The 25,204-nt window shown below is 40.9% G+C and overlaps 1 protein-coding gene across 2 annotated transcripts; it reads left to right on the forward strand.

Moving 5' to 3' along the window:
- The first annotated feature begins 890 nt into the window (after window positions 1-890).
- Window positions 891-9,404, forward strand: Dydc1 (DPY30 domain containing 1). Of its 2 annotated transcripts, XM_060391709.1 has the most exons (6): window positions 891-1,037; window positions 2,002-2,103; window positions 2,823-2,912; window positions 5,632-5,685; window positions 6,303-6,407; window positions 9,236-9,404. In XM_060391709.1, the coding sequence occupies exons 1-6, from the start codon at window positions 891-893 to the stop codon at window positions 9,263-9,265; spliced, it is 528 nt and encodes a 175-aa protein (XP_060247692.1). In that variant the 3' UTR covers window positions 9,266-9,404. The 2 variants fall into 2 exon arrangements, with proteins under 2 accessions (XP_060247692.1, XP_060247693.1); XM_060391710.1 differs by lacking the exon at window positions 6,303-6,407.
- The last annotated feature ends 15,800 nt before the right edge of the window (window positions 9,405-25,204 follow it).

The raw sequence follows: 25,204 nt of genomic DNA on the forward strand, positions 1-25,204 counted from the left end.
TGACAAGGTATGGAGGGAGGAAAGCTTCATCAAGATGGGAAAGTGCAGTGTGTGATATGTAGAATGGCATGATACTCGGTGGAGTAAGATCCCAGGATATATGATGACAGGGAGAAGCTTGAGGTTAGTTTAAAGGGAAATGTATGGGAAGATTATGAGCAACTTCATGCGATTTATTTGAATTTAAATTGGTATTCTCTAGTTTTGGCAATGTATGCTTTTAAAGAAGAGATGGACAGTTTATTGAAGTGGTTTATTGAAGTGCATAGGAGAAGCATCTTGGAGTCACTAGAGTTAAGGCCCTAAGGTGAAGAAGTGTGTACAAATCCTACACTCATCTGCCAGCCAACTTCTCTTGGCTGTTCACTTAAGCAGTTTGGCTCCCTAGCTACCATGGCCTGGGAAGTTGTGGGCATTAACTGGTGCCAGTATTACTTGGCACAATGCCACAAATAATGCTAGTGTCCAGTTCTGATTCTGGGACTAAACTTAAGAACCTTTGGAATGCAGAAGCTGTTTTAACTATGACTACTGCAGAGTCCTCTTGGAGGCCATTTGAAGTTTCCTGGGGCCAGCTTGCTTATGTCACCCCTAATGAGAAACACTCAGGACCAGTGACAGGGTGGAATGTTTAGGCAGCCCCCTTAACTTTACTATTTTGTTTTGTTTTTTCAAGAGATGGTTTCTCTGTGTATCCCTGGATTTCCAGGCTTTTCTGTAGACCAGACTAGACTTGAACTCAGAGATCTGCCTGCCTCTGCCAAGACTTCTGGGATCAAAGGTGTGCGCCACCACCACCTGGCTTGACTTTACTCTTAACTGTGCCCAATCTGAACACTTTTGACTCTAATGAAAAGCTTTTGTAGATGGTTTTTGTTTAGGAGTTAGAAATGGAGTCACTATATCTTCACAAGTGCCTGGGGGCATGCCTAACTCAAGGTCTCGCAGAAGTGGCAAGAGTTCGCCCAGTGGATCCAATCGAATTCTTAGCCTTGTGGATGTATAAGTATAAGGAAAACGTGACCATGGAAGAACAGGTAAATATGGATCACCCTTTAGGAAATTCGAAGAGCATGACAGTTGTTTTATCATGTCTATATTTTTATGTTCAATCTTGTTTTTCCTTTACAAAAATGTATATTATATATAAACTTTGGACAATATGTAAAAGTGGAGAGGGAAGAAAACTGAAAGGAAGCTTCTGTTTTGATTTTAAATATCTTTTCTCTGTGTTGCCTTTTCTTACGTATTTGTAGATTTGTTTTTCTTCTTTTCTTTTTCTTTGTATTTAGTGTATAATGTCAGTTCTGTGTTTTTTGTTCAGCTGAAACATAAAACTTCCCCAAATTTTTGGATAGTTTCCAAATGACCAGCCCACCATTTGCTTAACCCCCTTTCTAATGTTTGTTTTGTTATTTTTTTATTTTTATAATTTTTATTTTTTATATTAATTACAGGTTATTTACTTTGTATCCCAGCTGTAGCCCCCTCCCTCATTCCCTCCCAACCCCACTCTCCCTCATCTCCTCCTTGCCCCTCTCTAAGTCCCCTGATAGGGGTGGTCCTCCTCCCTTTCCATCTGGCCCTAGTTTATCAAGTCTCATCAGGACTGCCCTAGCAAGGCTGCTCCTCACTCAGTGGGGGGAGGGAGAGGTCAAAGAGCCCACCATTGAGTTCATGTCAAAGACAGTCACTGTTCCCCTTATTAGGGTAACCCACCTGTATGCTGAGCTGCCATAGGCTACATCTGAGCAGGGGTTCTAGGTTATATCCATTCATGGTCCTTGTTTGGAGAATCAGTCTCAGAAAAGACCCCTGGGCCCAGATATATTTGGTCCTTGTGGCGCTCCCATCATCTCCAGGTCTTACTAACTCCCCCTTCTTTCGTATGATTCCCTGAACTCCTTTCTAATGTTTGTAATTGAGATTCTTCTGAGATTGCATTTACAAATTGTTTGGTCTCTAATAAGTTGCGTACTGTTGCTTTTTACCATTTGCTAGAGACAGAAAGAAATGATCGATTTGGAGCATGAGAGAGAATTAGCGATGATGGAGCAGGAAATGCTGGAGCGACTCAAAGCAGAGGAACTCTTGTTTCAGCAGGTGTGACAGGAGCCCAAATGTTACTAAGTGAACAGTGTCACCCTTGGTGCGGGTGCAACCCACATCCTGAAATACTGCCCAGCTCTGGTCATTTAGCTGTGGCTCTCTAGTATTCTCATCTTTCCTTGCTGAAAAGGCAGTAGCGTGAGGTAATAGGAGAACTGTGAATGAGTTGTGGCAGAAGCCAAGGGGACAGTAGTCAAAGGCACCACCGCTGAGCTGGTGCTCATTCAAAGCCCAGAGAATCTCTCTAGGAAGAGTGGAGAGGGTGAAGTGCAACAGGTGAGGAGGGAGATAGTGGGTGAGCATAATGCTTTTCTGGGGCTTGTGAGGGGAAGGGCAGTGGGTTCTATTTTGATTTAGGAACACATAGAGCACAATGAGTGACATTAGCAAATAGAAATAAAGATGGTGCAGAAACTTCTCTCCATGGTAATAAGAGAAGATGGGTCTGGGAAACAAGTGGATGAGCCCTTCTTTTTTTTTATTTTATTAATTACACTTTATTCACTTTGTATCCCCCCATAAGCCCCTCATATGGTAGTTCCAGTAATGTCAGCATTGGAGAGGTGGAGGCAAGCGGAATGTTATGAGTTAGAGTCCAGCCTGGACTAGGCAAAACCTGTCTAAAAAAACAAGCAAAAAGGAGTGATAGAGCTAATGTCTAGCTATTGATATGTCATAACTTCCCTATAATTTCAATACTTGCTACTCTTCAGCAGCAGCTGGCATTTCAGCTGGAGTTGGAAATGCAGGAAAAGGAGAAACAGAAGACAGAACTCCAGGTTGTGGAAGAACAACTAAGTAAGGTAATCTGAAGTTTTTGTTATGTGTCTGCTTGTTAGAAGCTTCTGGACTCTTCAGGCTGTCTCTTTCAGCCAAGCCAGCAGAAAGACTACAGGATGCAGAACCCACATCCCTGCTCCCTATCAGCTCTGCTACTTCAAGCCCCAGCCTTTCTGTCTGCTCTCTTGTTTCACAACGGTGGTTGCAGCACAGAACCATAGGCATCACACAGGGATGGGTATAGTCACATGAGTGTCTTCATGAGCTACAAAGGTCTCAAGAGGGCCACTGTCAACAATTTTGTGAGGAGACAGCTGTTGTTAAGGATGGCTGATTTGAAGGTATTCTGGTGGATGAGATAACAGTATGTCACTTTCTTCATTATTTGCCAAGAAGTCATTCACATTTAAAACAATCTGTTCTCATGTTGATTTTTCAGGTCTCTTATGAAAATAAACAATGAAGTGAATTAGTTTTTGTAAAACCCATTTTATTGGTAATATGTACATAAAGTTTAGCCAATAATTCCTGATATCCTAAACATGTGTGTCACATTAGCCAGACTTCTGATTGAGTTTATGTCTACTCTCTTCCCTACCCAACTGTAACTCTTATTACTGGACCCATAATTAAAACTGAAATCAGAAGCAACTTTTACCAAATGTATTTGGTACCTTTATTAATGGATTATATGATTAAAAATCTCATTTGAAACATTTTGTTTTGTTTGAGACAGGGTTTCTCTGTGTAGTCCTGGCTGTTCTGGAACTTGCTCTGTAGACCAGGCTGGCCTCCTACTCCGAGACCCTGCCTTGGCCTTCTGAGTGCTGGGATTAAAAGCATGTGCTGGTGAACATTTCTTTAAAAACACATAGGGTGGTGAATTGAATAAAACAGAGGAGATGCTGAACATCTAGACGCTGAACCTTAGCTTGTGCAACAGGGTCATTTTCTAGGTATGTGCATTAGCTCACAAACATACTAACACACCAGAGGGTCACACTCTTATCTACAGGTGTCAGGCCTGTGTGACAAGAGTCACCACAACACAGCTTTAGTATTTCATGTCCACATAGGCTTAATGTCACTCATCTCTAGCTTGGAAAGTATCCCTGTCTCACTCACTACTCAGAGCACTTTCGTGCACCTTGCTCTAGCTCTACAGACACACAGTGTAAATTGTCAATGTAGTGAAGAATCCTGAGTTGAAGAAGGGCTAGACTCTGGGTGTTTGCCTCAGTCCCTTGGGAGTCAAGAGCTAACAGGAATGTTTCCCTTGCTCTCTGATGTTTTATTTTGACCTCCCTCCTGGTGCTCTGGTGTGTGACAAAAGATTAAGAACCTGGATCTTATTGGGTGCCAGAGAGTAATGTGTTGAAGCTCCCACCATTGCAGAGGAATGTATTTATTTTCTGGTTCAGTTAAAAGAACAGGGGAGAAAATTATTATTCAAATAGTCATCCTTATGGTTGAGGTTGATGCTCTTATAAGCATCTAAACATCTTAGGTCTACAGTGTGGATGCAGGATAATAACTTCCAAAAGAGCCTGGTATAATGGCCCACACCTTTGATCCCAGGATGCAGAGGCAAAGGGATCTCTGCAAGTTCTAGTACAGCCAGCACTAAATAGAGAAATCCTGCCTCAAAAACAAAACAAAACAAACATAAATAAAAGAACTTATTAGAAAAAATAGAATTATCTTTGCAAAATAGTACCACATATATCTCTATAGTCCACTTTGGTAAGTCTATTGTCCTTGTTCAGTTCATGTTTATGCAGTCATGCTAGTGAGACTTAATGAGACATAGTCTCATAGCAAACTCCCTGATGTTCTGGTTCTTACAATCTTTCCGCCCACTCTTCCATGTCCCCAAAGACTTAGGAGCAGGAGTTATTTTGTAGATGTATTCACTGGAACTGTGCTCCACAACTCGGCTTTTTAATTTAATGAGGTTTTATTTTAATTTAATTTTAATGTAGTCTAAATTTAACTTAATGTAGTTTTCTGTAATAGTCTCTGTCTGTTGCTAAGAGAAGTTTCCTTAATGAGTTTCTTTAAGATGAGGACTACGTTTATCTATGGGTACAAGGACAAATATTTAGAGTGTAGTTAGGAATTATGTTGGTTTAGTAAAGTGGTGATTGTAGGTTCTCTTTTAAGATCCACAAATTCACTCAGCCTGGGCAGGTAGCTAGCCTTTAAGGGCCGAGCAGGATGCCCTCTTGTTGATTAGATTTTAAGTTCAATTAGAGAGATCTTAGTTACCACTAAGGTTTGTGTACCACTATTGCCCCTTTAAGATTATTATGCCATGCTGGTTATTGTGGTTCATAGGACTGTTGGTTACTTCTTTCCTTGGGAAGCTTTCATGGTACCTTCTGGTATCATAAAATCTGGTCCTCCGGGTAAGAGGCACTGATGTTAGTTTCAGTTCAGGACTGTGTGTCCGAAAAGCATGGTATCTTCAACAGTTGAGATTTACCTTCCACCTCTGGTCAGCTCATGTTTTGAAGGAATTTTATTTATTATAAACAGTTATCTCCCTAGCATAGAGTAATAAATTAATCTGTGATCCATTGTTTTGTGTGCACTGTACTCTTTCCAGTCCTTGGAAAGTGACATCACTTTTGCTGCTAAACTGATCATAGAACTTTATAAAAACAAAACAAACCCAACAACTTCAAAACCAAACATGGAATAGAAATGAGCAATATTCAGTGCTTTCTCAACTTTGTCTAGGAGATGATGAGCAATGAAAGCACTGCTAAGGGTGAAGAGCCCATGCAGTCACTGGTGAGGAAGAGCTACAGTGTTTTATGTGAAATGAATATGCCTCTTAGAATAGAATCCTTATTTTTGGAATCAGTGGCTAAAGTTTTAATAAGGGCACTGTTAATACTGCTGGTCTAGAATGGGCAACGTGGCATACACATGTGATCACAGTGCCTGAGGCTGGAAAGTTGTGATTCCAGGAATGCCTGAAGCTATGTAGTGAGAGAGACCCAGTCTTAACAAAGCAAAAGCAAAACCAAAAACCTTAAAAAGTGACAGTTCAAATGGATATTCTAATGATAAGTCACAGGTGTGTGGTGCTTTGAAACAAATCTCAGAATGAATAAAATTGCGACATTCAGTATATACTGGTATATTTTTAAGGCTACAATGTCCTGTTATATTGTTCATAAAATTACTTACAAATTAATGTATTTTGGAATTCCAAATGGATTTAAAAATAGCTTTTAGTGCTTCTTACTTGATTCGCTTACTGTTAACAGGCATTGGCAGATTCTACTAACTAACACTGTTGAGTCTGAGTGCTCAATTCAGAAATTTTATTTCAAAATTCAAAAAAAAGGAACATGTTAATTTTGAAGACATGTAAAAGTAAAAACTGAATTTTGTGACTGTAGGAATCAACGATGGACAACGCCAAAACCCTAGCAGAAATCAGTGATCGGTATGGTGCACCTAACTTGAGCAGAGTGGAAGAGCTTGATGAGCCAATGCTATCTGATGTAAGTATCAGGAGGTGTCATCCCAGAACAGATTATTTTTTCATGTCGATAAAGTCTAGTATATATGAGATTAATAGTAGTTTGTAAATAATAGCAGTTTTCCTTCGTGCAAAGAAGACCACAAGTGCAAGTGCTAACTAAATTCTTCTGTCTTTTTAACCTTTATTGTATGTTTGTGGATGTTTTACTGGCACATATGTCTGTACCATACACATGCCATGCCAGTGAAGGCCAGCAGAGGGTGCCAGATCCCCTGAGACCGGAGAAGGTTATGAGGTGCCATATAGATGCCATACAGGGATTCAAATCCAGGTCCTCTAGACCAGCCAGTGCTCTTAACTGCTGAGCCATTTCCCCAGCCCAATTAACCAAATTCTTAACTGGTGCTCTACCTGTCACTAGCATATCCCTGTCTATTTACATGTATAGCTTTATTTCCATCTATGCTTCTATCTATATCTAGTTATCTGTGTTTGTATATTTTACAGTTAGGTCTTTAAAACATCAAACCCTCTTAGAAATACACAGGTAAAATAATTTTGTGAAATACACAATCAAATTCGAAAGGGAAAGATCCATTTTGGCCCTCGGGAGCAAACTCTGTAAACACATAAATAATTTAATATGAATACGTGTTTTTATAGTACGTAAGCGCACATGTTTATTTATCAAGCATATTGTGATGTCGGTGTTAGGCATTGTCGAATGCAGAATGCAATGGGGAATAAGGCCACTTATTATTGAGGAGAAACACAATCAGAAGAGCATTTGGGGCTCATCATAAGAATCATTTGAAAATCTTCAGTCCATACCAATGTGGTTTCTGACTGAAACAAAGGCGATGAATAACTGAGTCAGATCTGTATGGGCACTGCCTCTCCAGGAGGGCATTGTGGTGGCTAATCTTGGTTGTCAACTTGACCTACCTGGAATTGAATTTGAATTGTCTCCAACAGATTATCCCCTGGGTGTGTCTGTGGAGGCATTTTCTTGGGAGCCCAGCGTGCTATGGGCTTGGAAATAGGGGAAGTGAGGGGGTGAACCAGTAAGTGATGGTCTGGCCTGGTGTGGTCCTCCGTGACATTTGCTTCGGTTCTTGCCCAGCTTCCTCCAGTGATGAATTGTGACCTGGGAGTGGAAGCCAAATACTCCCCTCTCACCATGTTGCCTTTTGGCTGTGGTGTTTGTCACAGCAACAGGAAGAAAGCAAACTAGAAGCGGCATATCTTGTTACTTCCGCCTCTGGGCACTAGGAGATTGCGACATGGAGAGTGGAGGAAGCTTAGGGAGGACAGTTCTGGAAGGAAGTCAGGGACTCTTGCTCAGTGGTGGGCAAAAGGGATTCTGAGGAAGAATTCCAGGTAGAAAACACAAGAAGGGTAAAGACCCAGGTAGGAGCGAGTAGAGTGATACACGCAGCAGGAGACAGCAGGGGCCAGACCATGAAAAGACTTGTAATTCCTGCACAGGGCCTCAGATATTTTCCTGCAAGCAGGAGCATCCTATGTTGTCAGAGCCACACTTTAGAAAGAGTACGTGGCTACAGTGTAGGGGATGAATGGGGAAAAAAAAGAGCTGAATGAGCTAAGGGAGGGAGTAAGGTGTGGAGTATGTAGAGTGAGAAAGACCTGCAAGTTGGGGTCAGGGGACACACTGGGAATGGCAACATTTAATAGTGGCTATTGGAAGTAGAAGAAAAGATGAACTAAGTATTTTCCAGAGCTATTCAGAAAGCGGGGCTAGAAGGATTCTGTGATAGACAGAAGGAGCTACAACCAATAAACAATTCTTTCCTTTTAAGCCCATGGGCCATTGGGAAGGGATTATAAGAGATCAAGCAAGGGCATGTGGAACTAGACAGAGCCAGAGACCATCAAATAGCCCAGTTTCCCTGATAGGCTTCACAGAGCTGGGAGAGTGGCAAGAGTTAAAGGCAGGTTGTGGAAAAGGCAGAGCACATGGGGGTTGTGCTTGTCTGCTTAGGAGCAGAGGGGGCTATTGGGATGATATAAAGATTTTTATCAGATGGAGAGTTAGAGTGGAGCAGGCGATGAAAAGGGAGATTACTCGGGGTAGTTACAGTCATCTGCATGCAAGATGACCAAGGCGCACAGGTATGACCAGAGTGGACTTGAGTTTTGCTCAAGAAATGGGGGAGAGGGAGCCAAGAATGAAACCTAGCCTTTCTCCTTGAGCCCCTGAGCTATGTGAGTTCTTATTGGATGAGTTGATGAAAATGAGGAAAGGAAGTAGGTTGTTTGTTTGTTTTTTAAGCAGGGAAGCTTTATTTGTGGAGCTGTTGAATTTCAGGTGATGATGAGATATGCACATGACCAAAACCTACTTATGTATTGTACAGTTCTGGGAGGAAGGGAGGGCCATGCAGAAGATGTAAATGCTATAACCAAGCATAAGTGTGTTAAGTGAGGTAGGAAACGGAGCGCAGCATTGAGAGGAGACTGAGTGTCTGAAGGAAGGCCTGAGGTCTAGCTAGGAAGAAACCACTACAAATTCCAATAAGAGGTGCCAGGGCTGGAGAGATGGCTACATCCTTAAGTGCTGGGGCTCACAATTAGTGGGACAGGGCTTCTCTTCCCAGTAGGAGGTGGCTCTGGAAAGGGAGTGCCTCTCAGAAAGGCCCGGTTAAGACTTCATTTGGGAACATCATTTATAATTATATACTGTACTTGGATACTCTTCTAAATCACCTGAAACTCCAAAAACTTCCGCAATAGGGATTACCTAGACATTGTTTAAGCTTGATTTTTTTTTTTGCCTTGTGTTTTTTCATTGTAGTAAAATGTATTTATTTTGTATTTTGCTTTTAGGTTGCACTAAACATTGATCAAGATTTATAGGAGCAACCAATTGAAAAGAAATATTTCTGCTGGTTTCAAACTTCAAGTTACAAGGGCCCTAATATCTATTTTTCTTTTTCCAAATTTGAATTCTACTCCTCTCCCTGACCCACTAACTTTATAAATGGGTTTCAAGTGTATCCTTAAAATATAGTTTAGATTTCTCAATACAACTGGTTACTTGTGATACATTGGGGAACTATGACAGAATGAGCCAAAAGAATGTACATTTCTACAAAGAACAAGGTTGCTTGGAAGGAAAATTCTAGAAAAGAAACTACTACTATGCAAAGGATAGAGGTCTTGAGAATTTCTATAAGCTTCAGATATGGCCTCTTCTTTGGGACTGAACTACAAAGCATTTTCCAGATTGCTAGCAGGTGGAACCTCATAGGAACACTTACTCAAACTTCCATGATGTAGCCAGGATTTGGAGGGATTTTCCTCATTGCTCTGTTGTGGGTGTTCTCGAGCGTGGTTCTACCATCCCCACTCAAGAACAGGGTTTCCTTTTCTTTACTCTCTGTGCAGTTGGGTATTCAGGTCATCTCTGTCTTCTCAGGGTTTGTGAAAGTAGGTTTCTTGCAGTGAGTGTTCACACAGAGGCAGTGGAATGGGAAACAGTCTTGGAGACCCTGAAGCACACACAAATAACACCTCATAAATAATGTAATATATGTATTAAATAAAAATACTTCAGGACTTGTAAGAGAGCTCAGCAAGTAAAAGCACCTGCCGTCACGCCTGACTGTCTGATTTTGATTTCCTAGATTCACACGGTGGAAGATTCCTGGAAGTTGTCCTTTGATGTTCACATGCACACAGAATGTTTGTGCCTACACACATGTGCACACACAAATGCACAAAATGCACACTAATAGATGTAATTTCCCCTTTTATTGAAAATAGATTCTTTTCTCATACACTATATCCTGATTACAGTTTCCTCTCCCTCTACTTCTTCCAGTTCCTCCTCATTACCTTGTGCCATCAGAATCTAGTCCCTTTCTGTCTCTCATTATAAAAGAACAGACGTCTAAGAGAAAAACAACAAAGCATGACAAAATAAAATATATTAAGATACAACAAAACCCATCATATCAAAGTTGGACAAGGCAAACCAACAGAAGGAAAAGAGCCCAAGAGAAGGCACAAGAGTAAGAGACCTACTCATTCAAACACTTGGGAATCCCATAAAAATACTGCAAGCTATAACATATATGCAGATGACCTAATGCCGACCTATGCATGGCCTGTGCTTGCTACTTCAGTCTCTATGAGTTCATATGAGCTTTGTTCAGTTGATTTAGAGTGTCTTGTTTTCTGGTGTCCTCCATCCCCTCTGGCTCTTACACTCTTTATGCTTCCTGTTCATGGGATTCCCTGAGGTCAGAGGAGTCTCTTTCTCTTTGTATAATGTCTGTCTGTGGGTCTCTGTATTTGTTCCTATCTGATGCAGGAGGATGCCTCTCTGATGATGGCTGAATAAGGCATTGGTCTATGAGTATAGCAGAATATCATTAGGAGTAATTTTATCACTATACTTTTTTTCTTTAAGACCAGTAGTATTTGGTTTTTATCCTATGTCTTTGTTCTATCTAGTCTCTGGTTCTTGGTTACTCAAACAGTGTCAGTTACATTTCATGGAGTGGGCCTTCAGTTAAATCAGCTGTTAGCTAGTTACTCCCACTAGCTTTGTGCCACCTTTATCTTAGAATATTTTGCAGGCAGTACAACATTGTAGATCAGTAGTTTTGTGGCTCAGTTGGTCTTTAAGTTTCTTTCTTGGTAACCAACAGAGTACCTTTCCATACCAAAGACACTAGAAATTAGGGGTGGAGGCTCTAAGCTGGTGAGACCAGCTTGATCTCTCCATGTTCAGTAAGTTGTGTGGGTATTGTCTTCAGCAGTGGTGCCTTACTGTCAGTTTGTGGAGAGCAACTTATTGTCTTGGCAGTCTAGGTTATTTAGGGATATCCGTTAGATTTGTTTGGTCAGCATCTCAATTGGCTATAACCCAGTCCTGGAAGTTTCATTTAGTGACAAGAGATGGACAGTTGAGACTCTGTCTTCCCCCATTACTTAGAGACTTCATCAGGATCACCTTCATATATTTTAGAAAGTTTCCACTGCACCAGGTTTCCATACCGTCTCTCAAATGGAAAGATGCCAATTTTAGTTGTGTGTCTCTCCATTTTCTCCATTTCCAGTCCACCCATAAAATCTATTCTATTCCCTCCCCCCTACCCAGTCAAGAGATCCATTTGTCATCTCCCCGACCACCACAACCTCTCTGCGTCTATGGATTGTAGCTTGATTATCATTTACTTTACAGTTAATATTCACATATAAGTGACTATATATATTTATTGTCTGGATCTGGGTTATCTCATTTAGAATTATTCTTTTTAATTTATATTCATTTGCCTACAAATTCATTTTTTAAAATAGCTGAGTAATATTCTACTGTGTAAATATATCACATTTTCTTTATCCATTCTTCTGTTGAGAGATATCTAGGCTGCTTCCAGTTTCTGGTTATTCTGGACAGAGTAGCAGTGAAGATGGTTGAGTATTCTTTGGGTATAGGCCCAAGAGTGGTATAAATCTTGAGGTACATGGATTCCTGTCATTCTGAGAAACTGTCACACTGATGTCCATAATGGCTGTATAAGTTTGTTCTCCAACGAGCAATGGAGGAGTACTCCCCTTATTCCACATCCTTGCTAGTATCAGGTGTAAGATGAAATTTCAAAGTAGTTATGATTTGTATTTCCCTGATGGCTAAGGATGTTGAACATTTCAAGAGTTTTTCAACCATTTGAGTTTCTTCTATTGATAATTCTCTGTTTAGATCTGTGACTCAGTTTTAATTGGGTTATATAGTTTTGGATATCTGGTTTAAGTTCTTTGTGTATTTTGGATGTTAGCCCTCTAACAGATGTGGAGTTGGTAAAAATCTTTTCCCACTCTGTAGGCTGCCACTTTGTCCAAATGACAGTTTCCTTTGCCTTATGGAAGCTTTTCAGTTTCATGAGGTTTAATTTTTTTTAATTTTTATTTTTTTAATATTAGTTACAGTTTGCTAACTTTGTATCCTTGCTGTATCCCGCTCCCTCTTTCCCTCCCAATCCCACCTTTCCTCCCTCATCTCCTCCCTGCCCCTTTCCAAATCCACTGATAGGGGAGAACCTTCTCTCCTTTCATCTGATACTGGTTTATCAGGTATCTTCAGGACTGGCTGTAAAGTTCTCCTCTGTGGCCTAGCAGGGCTGCTCCTCCCTTGAGGAGGAGGGGAGGAGGTTCAAGAGCCCACCATTGAGTTCATGTCAGAAACAGTTCCTGTTCCCCTTATTAGGGTCCCATTTGGGTACTGAGCTACCAAGGGCTCCATCTGAGCAGAGGTTCTAGGTTGCATCCATACATGGTCCTTGTTTGGAGAAACAGTCTCATAAAAGACCCCTGTGCCCAGATAAATTTGGTCCTTGTGGAACTCCTATCCTCTCCAGGTCATATTAACTCCCCCCCCCCCCCTTTTTATGATTTCCTGCACTCTGCCGAAGGTTTGGTTATAAGTCTTAATATCTGCTTTGATACTCTGGTAGGTAGAGTCTTTCAGAGGCCCTCTGTGATAGGCTCCTGTCCTGTTATTTGTTTGCTCCTATATCCAATATCCATCCCATTTATCTTTCTAAGTGAGGATTGATCATCGTACCCTGGGTCCCATGAGGTTTAATTTATTAATTGTTGATCTTAATTTATTAATTGTGCCTGTGCTAATGGTGTTTTGTTCAGAAAGTTGTCTCCTATGGCAATGAAGATGGAGTTACACATAGCTACGGGCTGCCATGTAGGTGCTAGGCCTTGTGAACTACATTTAAAACCTTTTCATATTCACTTTATTTTTGTCCCTAGCAGTCTTCTGATTTGTCATCAGAAATGAGAAATTTATATTACCCTGAACTACAATTCCTCATGTGAAAAAAAAAAAAAAAGTTTAACTTTTTGTTGATTGCCAAGGGTAAAGTAAGCAGAGACTTTTTTTTTATATTTATTCTTAAAAATCTACTTTCATAAATTAGTGTGTGTGTCTGTGTGTGTCCATTCAAGGGCCGATGCATGTGCACCATCGTACACATGTAGAGGTCAGAACAATTTTGGGGAGCTGATTCTTTCTTCCACATTGTTAGGCAGTAGTGTCTTTTTTGTTCTTGCTACCTCTTCCAGGCTGGCTGGAACATGGGCTTTTGGGTAATTCTCCTGTCTCCACCACCTATCTCTCAGTTGTTGGGACTGCTGTGAGATACATGCCCCCACATCCAGTTTTTTTTTTTTTTTAGACAGGAGTTCAAGGTCAAACTGAAGTTATCCAGCGGCTCGTCATGGCAAGCACTTTTATCCACCACTGCTTCTCCCTTATCTTGGTTTTCTTTTAACTGATGTTTATTAGTAAGGATTTATAGTGTTTAGTTGATTTGATATTTGAAAAATATCTGAAAAACTGAAAGTTTATGCTACTGTGATGATGGTGGCGGTGATGTGCATGTGTGTGTATAGAAGTCAGCCCCAAGGATCTTCCTCTCTTGCTCTCTGTTTTTTGTATTTTTTGAAAGAGTTTTTCTTCAGTGAACCTGGAGTTCACCCTCTGGCTAGACTGGCTAGACAGTGAGCCCTCAGGATCCAGTGTGGCTTCGGGCATGCACATTCACATTTGACTTCGGTGGGTGGTAACGTCTCTAAAAGCAGGTTCTCATGCTTGTAAAGCAAGCAGTTTAGAACAGTTTCCCCAGTTCCCATATTACTGTCAAACGGTGGTAGCTGGGAGAGATGGCTCAACAACAGTTAAGAATGTGGATTGCTCTTGCAGAAGACCCCAGTTTGGTAGCCAGCACACACACAAAGAGCTTGGAGCTTTTTCCTGTCACTCTTTCTCACTTGGAGAGTGGGACAGGAGGCACCTGTCCAGGAACATTGGAACTGACAGAATGGTTACATTTGCCAGGAGGAGAGCAGCTGAGCCTCGTAATTCATGTATACAAGGCACACCTTACCAAAGTGCCTTACCAATTGAAAAAATGAACATATAAATGACTGGAAGCAGCATCTACAAATTGAAAGCAGAAACTTTTGAAAAAAATCTCAGAACCCAGGTATTAAGAATTCATTAAATTGTACTTGTTTCTGAGTGTGTTGAGTTGTAATAGTTCTTGTCACCACTAGAAGTTGCATAGATTCAATTTATAAACCAGAGCTGCTCCTTGCCTTACACTGTTGTATAGCTCAACAAATCCACATTTAATAATGCCATCCTGCCAACTATTATAATTCAGCCTACTCCAATTTAAACATGCTGTGGACATGTACTTTACGCCTATAATTAGACAAAATCATTTAAAACCAGTGTTGCATGCTTTGTGGAAAGTGAAAAACATAATGGTTGAACAGGTTCCTAACCCACACAACTGAAGGTACATATATATGTATATATGTCTTGAGGATGTTTAACAACACATGTCACTAAAATCACTTGCTGGTAGCTATTATGATGGAATCACAATTTTCTCTCTCTTCTGATGAGATTGGAGCACAGAAGGCCAAAGGCACAGAGTGTCAACACCTACTGGCTTAGCAAGTGCAGTATTTGTCGCGAAGATGCCAAGTGTTGGCTGCACCATTTGTTTCTTCTTTTGATGCTGTTTCTTCATGGTAATCAAGAGGGTCCTGCATCTGCCTGTCTAATCTTGTGAATCTGTGCTGTCCTTCCCTTCTGATTTCTGTGCCCTTTGCTGAGACTGTCCTGTACCTCTGCCAGTTTCTTTGCTGTGAACTTTCATATCTTCTTCCTCTGCCTCCACTTTGGGGTGTCTGTCCTCACCCAGTTCCTTCAGGTTATCGTTGGAAAACTCTTCAGTCTCTGTGCCAAGAGGGTTGTGAAGATCTTTATCAATGCCCAGTCCTTGATGTTTTGTGACTAACTGTCAGACAGCCTAAGTCACACATTCTCTGTCACATGGCCCAGGCAACATATTCATTGAGCCTGCTTCCTCTCAAAGCAAGACCTCCTCTCCCCTCAGAAACCTTTAAGAGTGGAAACCATGCCAGACAAAGCTGGCATGTACTTCAAACTCCTGCCACACTGCCTGATAAGTTGCTAATAAATCTCTCACCTTGAAGACAACACTAAATCTGAGTGTGTTTAAAAATCTCTCTTCCAAATGCCATTGATTTGTCTGGTGTGACCTCTTCCCATGCTTCTGCAACATTTTCCACAGCAGAACATTACTACTGTTCAAAGATCCTGGCAGCTTTCATCCAGATTTGATCGCTTCCAATGGCCTGAGCAACCATTTGCTGTAAATAGGATGCTTTGAACAAAGCTTGCACACTTTAACCCATTGCTTGAATGAATGCTGTCACAGTTGGTGGTAAACACATGGCCTTTACATTAGTGTGGATGGTGCCTATCTACCATGGATAACCATCAGACTAGAAAACTCTTGAAGGAAATGCTATTTTTGTCTATACTATACTCTTGCCTATAGAATAAAACAGTTCAAAAACCAGTCTTCAGAAAATGCTGGCGTCATCCAGGCTTTCTTGTTCTGGTGATAATAAATGGGGAATGTGTGCTTGTTCCCATTCTTGAATCTTCTGGGCATCTTTAGCTGTAGGGAAAGAAAGGCTTTCATTTGAACCCCAAAACATCTCCACCCAAAAGAAGAATCTCACAGTCTTAGAATGCATAGGTTTCCTGCTTCCAAGAAAGGTTCATTTCATTTATATTTAGCAATTGCTTTTACAGATTTTTTTTTCTCAACTGTAGAAATCCTATTCATCTCATCCTTCTGGATCAGCACTTGCTCCCTACTGCTGACCTTCAGATTTGGAAAATTATGATGATTCAACTCCCAATAAGTAAGTCTGGGTTGGAGCAGAAAAACTTACATTCTTAGCTTGGCACGGTGGCACATGCCTGTAATCCCAGCACTCTAGGAGGCAGAGGCAGGCAGATCTCTGGGTTTGAGGCCAGCCTGGTCTGCAAAGGGAGTCAAGGACAGCCAACGCTACACAGAGGGGAACCCCCCCAAAAAAAACAAAAACAAAAACAAAACGAAACAAAAAACTTATACTCTTTTCTGCTTTTTCCTTTATTTGTTTATTTAGAAAGGGTCTCACGTATCCATGAACTCCTAATTCTTGATCTTCTACCATCACATCCTAGTTAAGAATTAGTATTACTATCAAATTTCCAGCCTCAGAAGTGGTGCCCGAGGGTACACAGGGGTAACTTGTGAAAGCTCTGGGAACAGGCTGTGTTTATTCTCCAGATCCTAGATAACATTACATTGCTTTCCAAAGTAGTCATGTGAATTCCCACTGATCTCAGCGGGGCAGGGGAGTCCCTGCTCTGGTTGTCCTTTCTGGACTTAGTACTGTTTAATTTCCATCAGCCCTCCCACTCCCACATGCCATAGGGGCACATGTAGTTTCTTTGTGGCTTAATTCGCATTGTCTTCTAGTGCTAGTACCATGACGCCTCTTCTGTGTTTACTGCTGATTGATTTGATCCTCTGGGAACCGCATGCTCAGTATTTGCTTACACCCTGTATTGATTTGTTTTTCTGTGTTTTATTGATTTTCTTTGTTGATTATATGTGTTGGGAAACCACTCAGGTGGTAGGCTGACCTGTTTTACCATGCTTACTGTTTGTAAAAAGCATTTGGTTTTATTTAAGTATTTCACTCAAGTCTTCACTATTTCATAAACTATTTCATAAATGAACTATTTTCAAATCTTCTAGGATAGGTCACTTGGTCAAACAATTATCCTTTCAAGTTAATTCTCTTCCAAGCTGGCCAGTACTCAAACTTAAAATTTAAAAATACGGCAAAGGGCATGGTTAGTAGTGGTACTGAATGGTAAGAATCCTGGTTCGTGACTTGAACGATGGCAGATGGCATTTGAGGTGTTAAAGCTGAGCCTGTCTACTGTGGCAGAACATGTCAACCTACTTCCAACCTCGTTGTTATTTTCAGTAGGTCAATTTCTTGAAAGATTTCTTGCATTCCAAAGGACAAGTTAGTGTGGGAGGATTCACAACTGGGAGGTACACAAAATGACTTCCCAGGCTGTGAGTCTGACCATGGCTGGTGGATGGATCTTCGGTGTAATGAGAAATATTCACATGCTCCAAAATAACTTCCACATGACCATTCTGCCCAACTAGATATTTGTTTGCTTCAATCTTGTTTTGAAGTTCAGTTATGTCTGGCATTATGGTTCATTCATGTAAAAGTAAACACCTACTGTGATTCAGACAGGATATAAGACTCTCCTTTATCTGGATTCCGTTTAGCTTAGATGTATCTATATTTTATAGAAGCAGAAATGAGAGTTCATTTTGATTTGCATTTCCCTGATGACTAAGGACGTTGAGCATTTCTTTAAGTGTTTCTCTGCCATTCGATGTTCCTCAAAGAGAATTCTCTGTTTAGCTCTGTACCCCATTTTTTAATTGGATTACTTGATTTGTTGCTGTTTAACTTCTTGAGTTCTTTATATATTCTAGATATTAGCTCTCTGTCAGATATAGGGTTGGTGAAGATCCTTTCCCAGTCTGTAGGCTGTCATTTTGTTCTGATGACAGTGTCCTTTTCTTTACAGAACATTTTCAGTTTCATGAGGTCCCATTTATTGATTGTTGCTCTTAGAGCCTGTGCTGTTGGTATTCTGTTCAGGAAGTTGTCTCCTGTGCCAATGAGTTCAAGGCTCTTCCCCACTTTTTCTTCTAATAGGTTTAGTGTGTTTGGTTTTATATTGAAGTCTTTGATCCACTTGGACTTGATTTGCATTTTTCTACATATAGACATCCAGTTAGACCAGCACCATTTGTTGAAGATGCTATCTTTTTTTTCCATTGAATGGTTTTGGCATCTTTGTCAAAAATCAGGTGTCCATAACCCTGAGATTTCACTTTACACCCATCAGAATGGCTGAGATCAAAAACTCAACTGACAACACACGCTGGAGAGGTTGTCGAGAAAGGGGAACTGCTGGTGGGAATGTAAACTTGTACAACCACTTTGGAAACCAATCTGGCACTTTCTCAGACAATTAGGAATAGCACTTCCTCAAGATCCAGCTATACCATTCCTAGGCGTATATCCAAAATATGCTCAAGTACACAATAAGGACATTTGCTCAACCATGTTTGTTGCAGATTTATATGTAATAGCTGGAAACAACCCAGATGCCCCTCAACTGAGGAATGGATACAGAAATTGTGGTACATCTACACAATGGAATATTACTCAGCAATAAAAAATAAGGAAATCATGAAATTTGCAGGTGAATGGTGGAAACTGTAAGAGATCATCCTAAATGAGGTATTCCAGAAGCAGGGTGTATACTCACTCATAAGTGGGTATTAGACATATGATAGAGGATAAACCTACTACAATATATACACCTAAAGAAACTAATTAAGAAGGAGGACTCTGACTAAAATGCTCAATCCTCATTCAGAAAGGCAAAGAGGATGGTCATCAAAAGAAGGAGAAAACAGGGAAGGCTTTTAAAAGGCTCTACCCTGTAGGATATCAAAGCAGATGCTCAGACTTATGGCCAACCTTTGGGCAGAGTGCAGGGAATCTTATGAAAGAAATGAGAAATAAATAATAATAAAAAAGAAATCATATTCTCATGGGACAAAAGATGTGTGCACACACAATTTTGTGAACACAGTGCCTTGGCATTCCAGCCTGTGTTGACTATCCTCCTGAAAGAATGAAATGAAAAGTTCTCCCTAAATCTTTTTATTTTATTTTATTTTTTTCTTATCAGTTACATTTTATTAACTCTGTATCCCAGCCATGTCCCGATCCCTCATTCCCTCCCGGTCCCTCCCTCCCTCCCTCCCTCATCTCCACCGTGCCCCTTTCCAAGTCCACTGATGGGGGGGACCTCCTCCCCATTCATCTGATCCTGTTTTATCAGGTATCTTCAGGATTGGGTGCAAAGCCCTCCTCTTATGAAAGAAGGGGGAGATGAAAGACCTGGAGAGCAACAGAACACAAGGAGAGCAACAGAACCAAAAAATCTGGGCACAGGGGTGTTTCCTGAGACTGATACTCCAACCAAGGACCATTCATGGAGATAACCTAGAACCTCTGCACAGATGTAGCCCATGGCAGTTCAATGTCCAAGTGGGTTCCATAGTAATGGGAACAGGGACTGTCTCTGACATGAACTGATTGGCCTCCTTTTTGATCACCTCCCCCTGATGGGGGAGCAACCTTACCAGGCCACAGAGGAAGACAATTCAGCCACTCCTGATGATACCTGATAGATCTAGGATCAGAAGGAAGGAGAGGAAGACCTCCCCTATCAGTGGACTTGTGAAGAAGAAGGAGGAAGAGTGGGATCAAGAGGGGAGGAAGGAGGGAGCTATAGGGGGGATACAAGGTGAATAAAGTAATTAATAAAAAATAAAATAAAAATATTATAAAAAATGAGTTCAGAAAGTGTTGTCTGGAGAGAAAAGGAAAGGAGTTTAACAGACATGGCCTGTTGGAGAATTAGAGAACAGAGTAGCTGCTCTGAGGAAGAAATTGGAAGGTTTGCCTCTGATGGGACAGTGAGTGGTAGACACAATGCTAGCCAGCCTCTGGCCCACCATGAAGGATCTGAATCCAGTTCAAGCTCTGTTGTCACTGTACCCTATTGGATGTTACAAGTGATCATTATTAATCAGAAGTCACAGGTATAACCCTAACACTTAGGAGACAAATGAAACAGAACTGAGAGTTCAAGGTCATCTTTGGCTAAATAAGGATTTGTACATACATATATATGTATACATACAGAGAAAGAATGAGAGCGAGAGAGAGAATGAGAGTGAGAGCAAGTGGTAGAGAGAGAGAGAGAGAGAGACAGAGACAGAGACAGAGACAGAGACAGAGACAGAGACAGAGAGACTCTAAGGGCGGAAAAGATGGCTCAGCACAGGTAAGAGAACTTGCTATTCCTGCAGTTTTACTCAAAGCCAGCATTCCTGTGGGTAACTTCAGCCTCAGAGAATCTGACACCCTCCACAAGCACTCTGCCTCAACACACATGCTCATACATACAAACACACAGAGACACATAATGAAAAATGAAACGAATATAAGATATTTCTAGAGCACAAAAGATAATAAAATATCAAGATCTCTCATTTTCTTTCCCCCATAATTTCTGTCTTTGAAGTGTTGTAGATGCCTACATTGTGGGTGTGACAGTGATTTGTTTAGTGCAGAAAATGTTTTGCACAAAAGATGACTTGTCTGTGACTTTGACACAGCTGTTGGTGATATTACACAACCTTAAGGCTAACCTAACATCAGCTAGGACAGCAAGGATTTAGGTCATTCAGTTTTGGTAGTGTGTATTTTCTAACTTTCCTGTTTCTGTTGTTGAATTTTGATGAGTTGACTTAGGGCATAGTTGAAATTTCTATACATTGAATAACGTTTTCAGTTTTGAAAATGAGACTACTTTACATTAAGTAGCTACGGCCATATTGACCTTCTTTCAAAGTAACCTCAGGGAAGCCTCCAGATGGCTGGTAGAATTCTTAACACATCAGAACAATGTTATAAATGAAAAGGTTTAGAATTGAGGGGCAACATCTGATTCCTTAGTATGGCAATTAATAAATTGCTTGCTGTAAATTGGTTCATGGATTTAGCCTAGTAACTTCTTGAAAATATTGGAAACCCTTCAAGAGTAGAGTTCTGTTGGCTGCATGGAGTCCTTAGCAGCTCCCAAAATTCCTGATACTCCCACACTGAGCATGTATCATCTTCATCCTTCCTCCCCTCACTGTGATTACTTTGGTTGGGAGAGGAGCTGGCCAATCCTATCCAGTTCTTTCATCCCACCCAGCTTTGTGTGTTTTTCTCTGAAATTATTGGCTACTTCTAAACACACCTATGCTCATTTTAGTTTTGACACTGGTGGAATATTTATCTTGGTGAGTGTGTTTGCTTATGCAAGATGAGTTTTGTTGACTTAGTGATGCCAACAGGCTTCAGAATGTTGCTTAATTAATAAAGTTATATATTTTCAGCATTCCTTGTAAGAATTGCTCTTCTTGCCAGAGTTTGGGATTACTTTTACATTTTTTTATCCATGAAAGAGTATTACTTCATACTTTTTGGATGCTTATTAAGTACATCCTTACCCCTGAGCAAGATGTTGAATTATCTATACAAGGGAATACCAGTGTAACCACAGATGAAAGGTCAAGGAAAATCACAAGATTACCCACTCTCGACCCGGGCACCAGCACTCATGTCATGCCTGTCCTGAACACAGTGTTTGTATCTATTGCTGTTGTTATATCTTCTGGACTATTGCATATTTATTCAGGCCAGAGAGTTGGAAGTCACCTCTGATCCTCCTCCTCCCCTGTTTACCATACCCAATGAAGTATCAAACTATACTACTACTTTCTGACTGAATCAGTCCATTAGATCCTGCAGTCTTGTCTAGTCCAGCAGCCAGCAACATGTCTTCAAACAGCTGTATCTGAAATCTCAGTACACATTTCACATGTACTGACATAGTTTTCTTGATATTCTACATGCATTTATCTCTGTCATCAAGACTAAACTCTTTATAGGACTCTGAGAGCTCTATGTGGTATGGCTCCTGCCCCCTTCTCTGATACCCTTTCTGGCTGTTTACTAGACTACACTCCATGCCCCAGGCTCACAGCACACCTGAAGTGTCCCCAGAAGTTCTGTTTCCTGGGCTTAGTACCATTTTTTTCCTGTTGCATCAGGTCCTTTTGCTGAAGAAAACCGACCATAGGGTTGGTCTATGGCAGATGTTTAATCATTCAGAGAATGAACAGAATGGAAGACCTGAGGATGAATGGATGTCTACATGGCCACTTCAGACACAGGAGGATTTCTATTTAAACCTTGACCCCCAGCACTGATCTGGCTTAGAAAGGCCAATAGCCAACCTAGCTTTCTGACATAACTCTAGACTCAGAATAATAGTTATTAAGATTAGGAGGGAGGGTCTTTTCTTAGAGAATCTGAATTAATTTGAGAGGCAACATTATTGTTCCTCTTTCTAAATCAACCTCTTTGGCTGTCAAGTTGCCAGGTTGTGTAGTGTTCAACCTTAGCCTTCTTCCAATGATTTCTTTATAAGAAGACTTAGGAAGGTAATTCTTAATTTTGAAAGTAGTTACTAATTCTTTTTATGGCTTAAGCATCATGTAGTAGTTTTTGTTCCACTTCTTTCTGGATGATAAGCACAGCAGCAGGAATTGGGGCATTTGGTCATATTATACCAGGACCATCCACTCACTGGTCTTTACCACCCCAATTAACATAAACTAGAAACAACCCCAATAGACATTTCCAGAGGTTTGTTCACATGATGATTCTAAATTCCATCAGGTTGACCATTAGATTAACCATTACAGTGCTACCTCTTGCCAATTTTATACCCAGAGACATTACTTTAAGCCTCCTTCTTCTTCCCACAGGTACATGCAAATCTCATAATCTGAACTGCACTTAGTCTAACCTAAGTTCCCACAGTCTTTAATAGTTCCAATACTGCACAAAAATGTAAGTTTTGGCTCTTCTGGTTCCAGTTGCTGCAGTGTGCAGACAGACATGGCCAAGTCCAAGAACCACACCACACACAACCAGTCTGGCAAATGGCAAATAAATGGCATCAAGAAAGATACAAATCCCTTAAGAGGGTTGACCCCAACTTCCTGAGTAACATGCAATTTTTTTTTTTTCTCCAAGAAGCACAACAAGAAAGGCTTGAAGAAGGTGCAGGCAGACAATGCAAAAGCAATGAATGTGCAAGCAGAGGCCATCAGGGCCCTTGTGAAGCCTGCGGCCGTTAAGCCCTAGATGCCAAAGGGCACCGGCAGCAAACTCAGCTGTCTGGCTTTCATTGCTCACCCCAAGCTTGGGAAGCATATTTGAATCTACACCGCCAAGGGTGGTAGGCTCTGCAAAACCAAGCCCAAGGTTCACACCAAGGCAGAGGCTGCAGCTCCAGCTAAGGCCCAAGCTTCATCCACAGCTCAGGCCCTTAAAGGTGCCCAGGTCCCTGTGAAGGCCCCATATTTCCTGAAAGGCTTCTGTCATGTGAAGACAAATGGACTGGTGTAACACACCTGCCTACACGCTATTTACAGATGACCAGTGTCCTATGCTGTTTTTACAAATAAACCCAAAGCAAGACCTGTTAAAAAAAAAAAGTAAGTTTTGCATGTAGAGTTTTTTTTTTCCTAAAATCCAACCAATCTCTTAATGATGAACTCCTCACAGTCAAACAAACAAGAATCAAATTATATATTTCTAACACAAACAATGGAACAGAGTAAATCTTCCTATTCCCAAAGGGAAAAGGTGGAGGACATATGAAAGAAAGGTAAGATTGTGAACAGCAAATCATGCAGTTCCATCTTCAGTATCTAGCCCTCACTACAGGTTCCAGATTTGGGGCTTGGGTAGCCCCATCTTTCTAGCTTTGCCCACTACAGCACACATAGCCTCTCCCTTGAGGCAGCCACACTCTATGCATGTAACATCACATAGTGTGCATTCCTTGATTCTGGTATCCCCACCATCTGGGAATCCTCATTGTAACTTAGGTTTCACTCTGCAACTTCACACGGTGGCTCTTCAGGGTCTCATTGCAGCATTCCAACTCTTCCACACATTTGCTTGCCTCAGCAGTGCTCTGAAATTATGATTCAAGGTGTAGGACCACCTCAGCTTCCATCTTTCATGCTTGGAGCACTATGTGGACAACACTTCCAAGTTTTTTTTTTTTTTTTTTTTTTGCCACCCCCATATGCAGCCAGGCCTCCTTAGACTTCTGCTACAGCAGACACTGAGTTTCTGTGTTCTGACTCTTGGAAAACACTTTTCCTAGACAGTTGTTTTTGATGGGGGAAACTCTGCCTTCAGTGGCATTTTCAGTTTAGGCTCACTCCGTTGAAGTACAATTTTGTTTTTACAACACAGAGCCTTTCTTTGGTAAGGTCTAGCGGCCCCTATTCTGTTGTAGCAATGCAGGGCACTGGGTATTTCTTTAATGGTGCTAATCTCTTTAACAATTATAGATATTTTCAAACTTGCCTTATCTGCAATTACTATGGTTTTGTTTTTCTTTTAATCTTTCTCCTTCATATTTTGCTTCCTGTTATTACAGACCTGGATAAGTACTGTGAAGGGTAATTATGATACAGCCAGTGTGAAATCTTATCTTGAAAGTTCCTATGCTAAACAAGTTAATCCCTTTATTTCATTTTATTTTAGCCTTACTCAGGTTCTCAAGACACAGGCAGAATGCAGCCAGATTCTTTTGCAGAAATAATGATATGGCTTCAGCTCCTAATAGAGGCCGTGTTCTCTTCTGAAACCTTATAAGCTAAACTTCCAAGATACTTGTATCTGTAAGTGTTCTGGTCCCTCAAACCCACAATAAGGCCCACCAATCTCTGCTTATAGAATTCTAGGGTTTTCCTAATGGAAAATTCCAGACTTATTCAAATTCCTTCTGAAAACACTTTCTAAAGCACATACTCACATTGCCAAATTTATCACAGCAATGATCCCACTCCTGGTACCATTTTTTTCTTTTTGCTTTGTTTTGCATTAGTTGCTTTTCTTGTTCCTGTGGTAAAATATCAGGCAAAAGAAACCTCAGGAAGAAAATACTTACATTGGCTCACAGTTAGAAAGTATAATCAAGCATGACAGAGAAGGTCTGGCAGCAAGGACTTGAGATAGCTGGTTAGATTACATCCATAGTCATGAAACAGAAAGCAATGAATCCTGGTATGAAACTTACTTTCTTTGTTTTTTGTTTCTCAAAACATGACTTTTCTATGTAGCCATGGCTCTCTG

Source organism: Meriones unguiculatus, chromosome 9 (genome assembly GCF_030254825.1).
Source record: "Meriones unguiculatus strain TT.TT164.6M chromosome 9, Bangor_MerUng_6.1, whole genome shotgun sequence".
Classification (NCBI taxonomy): Eukaryota; Metazoa; Chordata; class Mammalia; order Rodentia; family Muridae; genus Meriones; species Meriones unguiculatus.

What these genes read in the sequence shown, in the direction of transcription:
- Dydc1 (XM_060391709.1), top strand. Translation starts at nt 891, where the DNA reads ATGGAGTCACTATATCTTCACAAGTGCCTGGGGGCATGCCTAACTCAA. An exon ending in ACGTGACCATGGAAGAACAG is followed by an intron (nt 1,038 to 2,001) that starts GTAAATATGGAT and finishes ACCATTTGCTAG; the next exon opens with AGACAGAAAGAAATGATCGA. An exon ending in AAGAGCCCATGCAGTCACTG is followed by an intron (nt 5,686 to 6,302) that starts GTGAGGAAGAGC and finishes TTGTGACTGTAG; the next exon opens with GAATCAACGATGGACAACGC.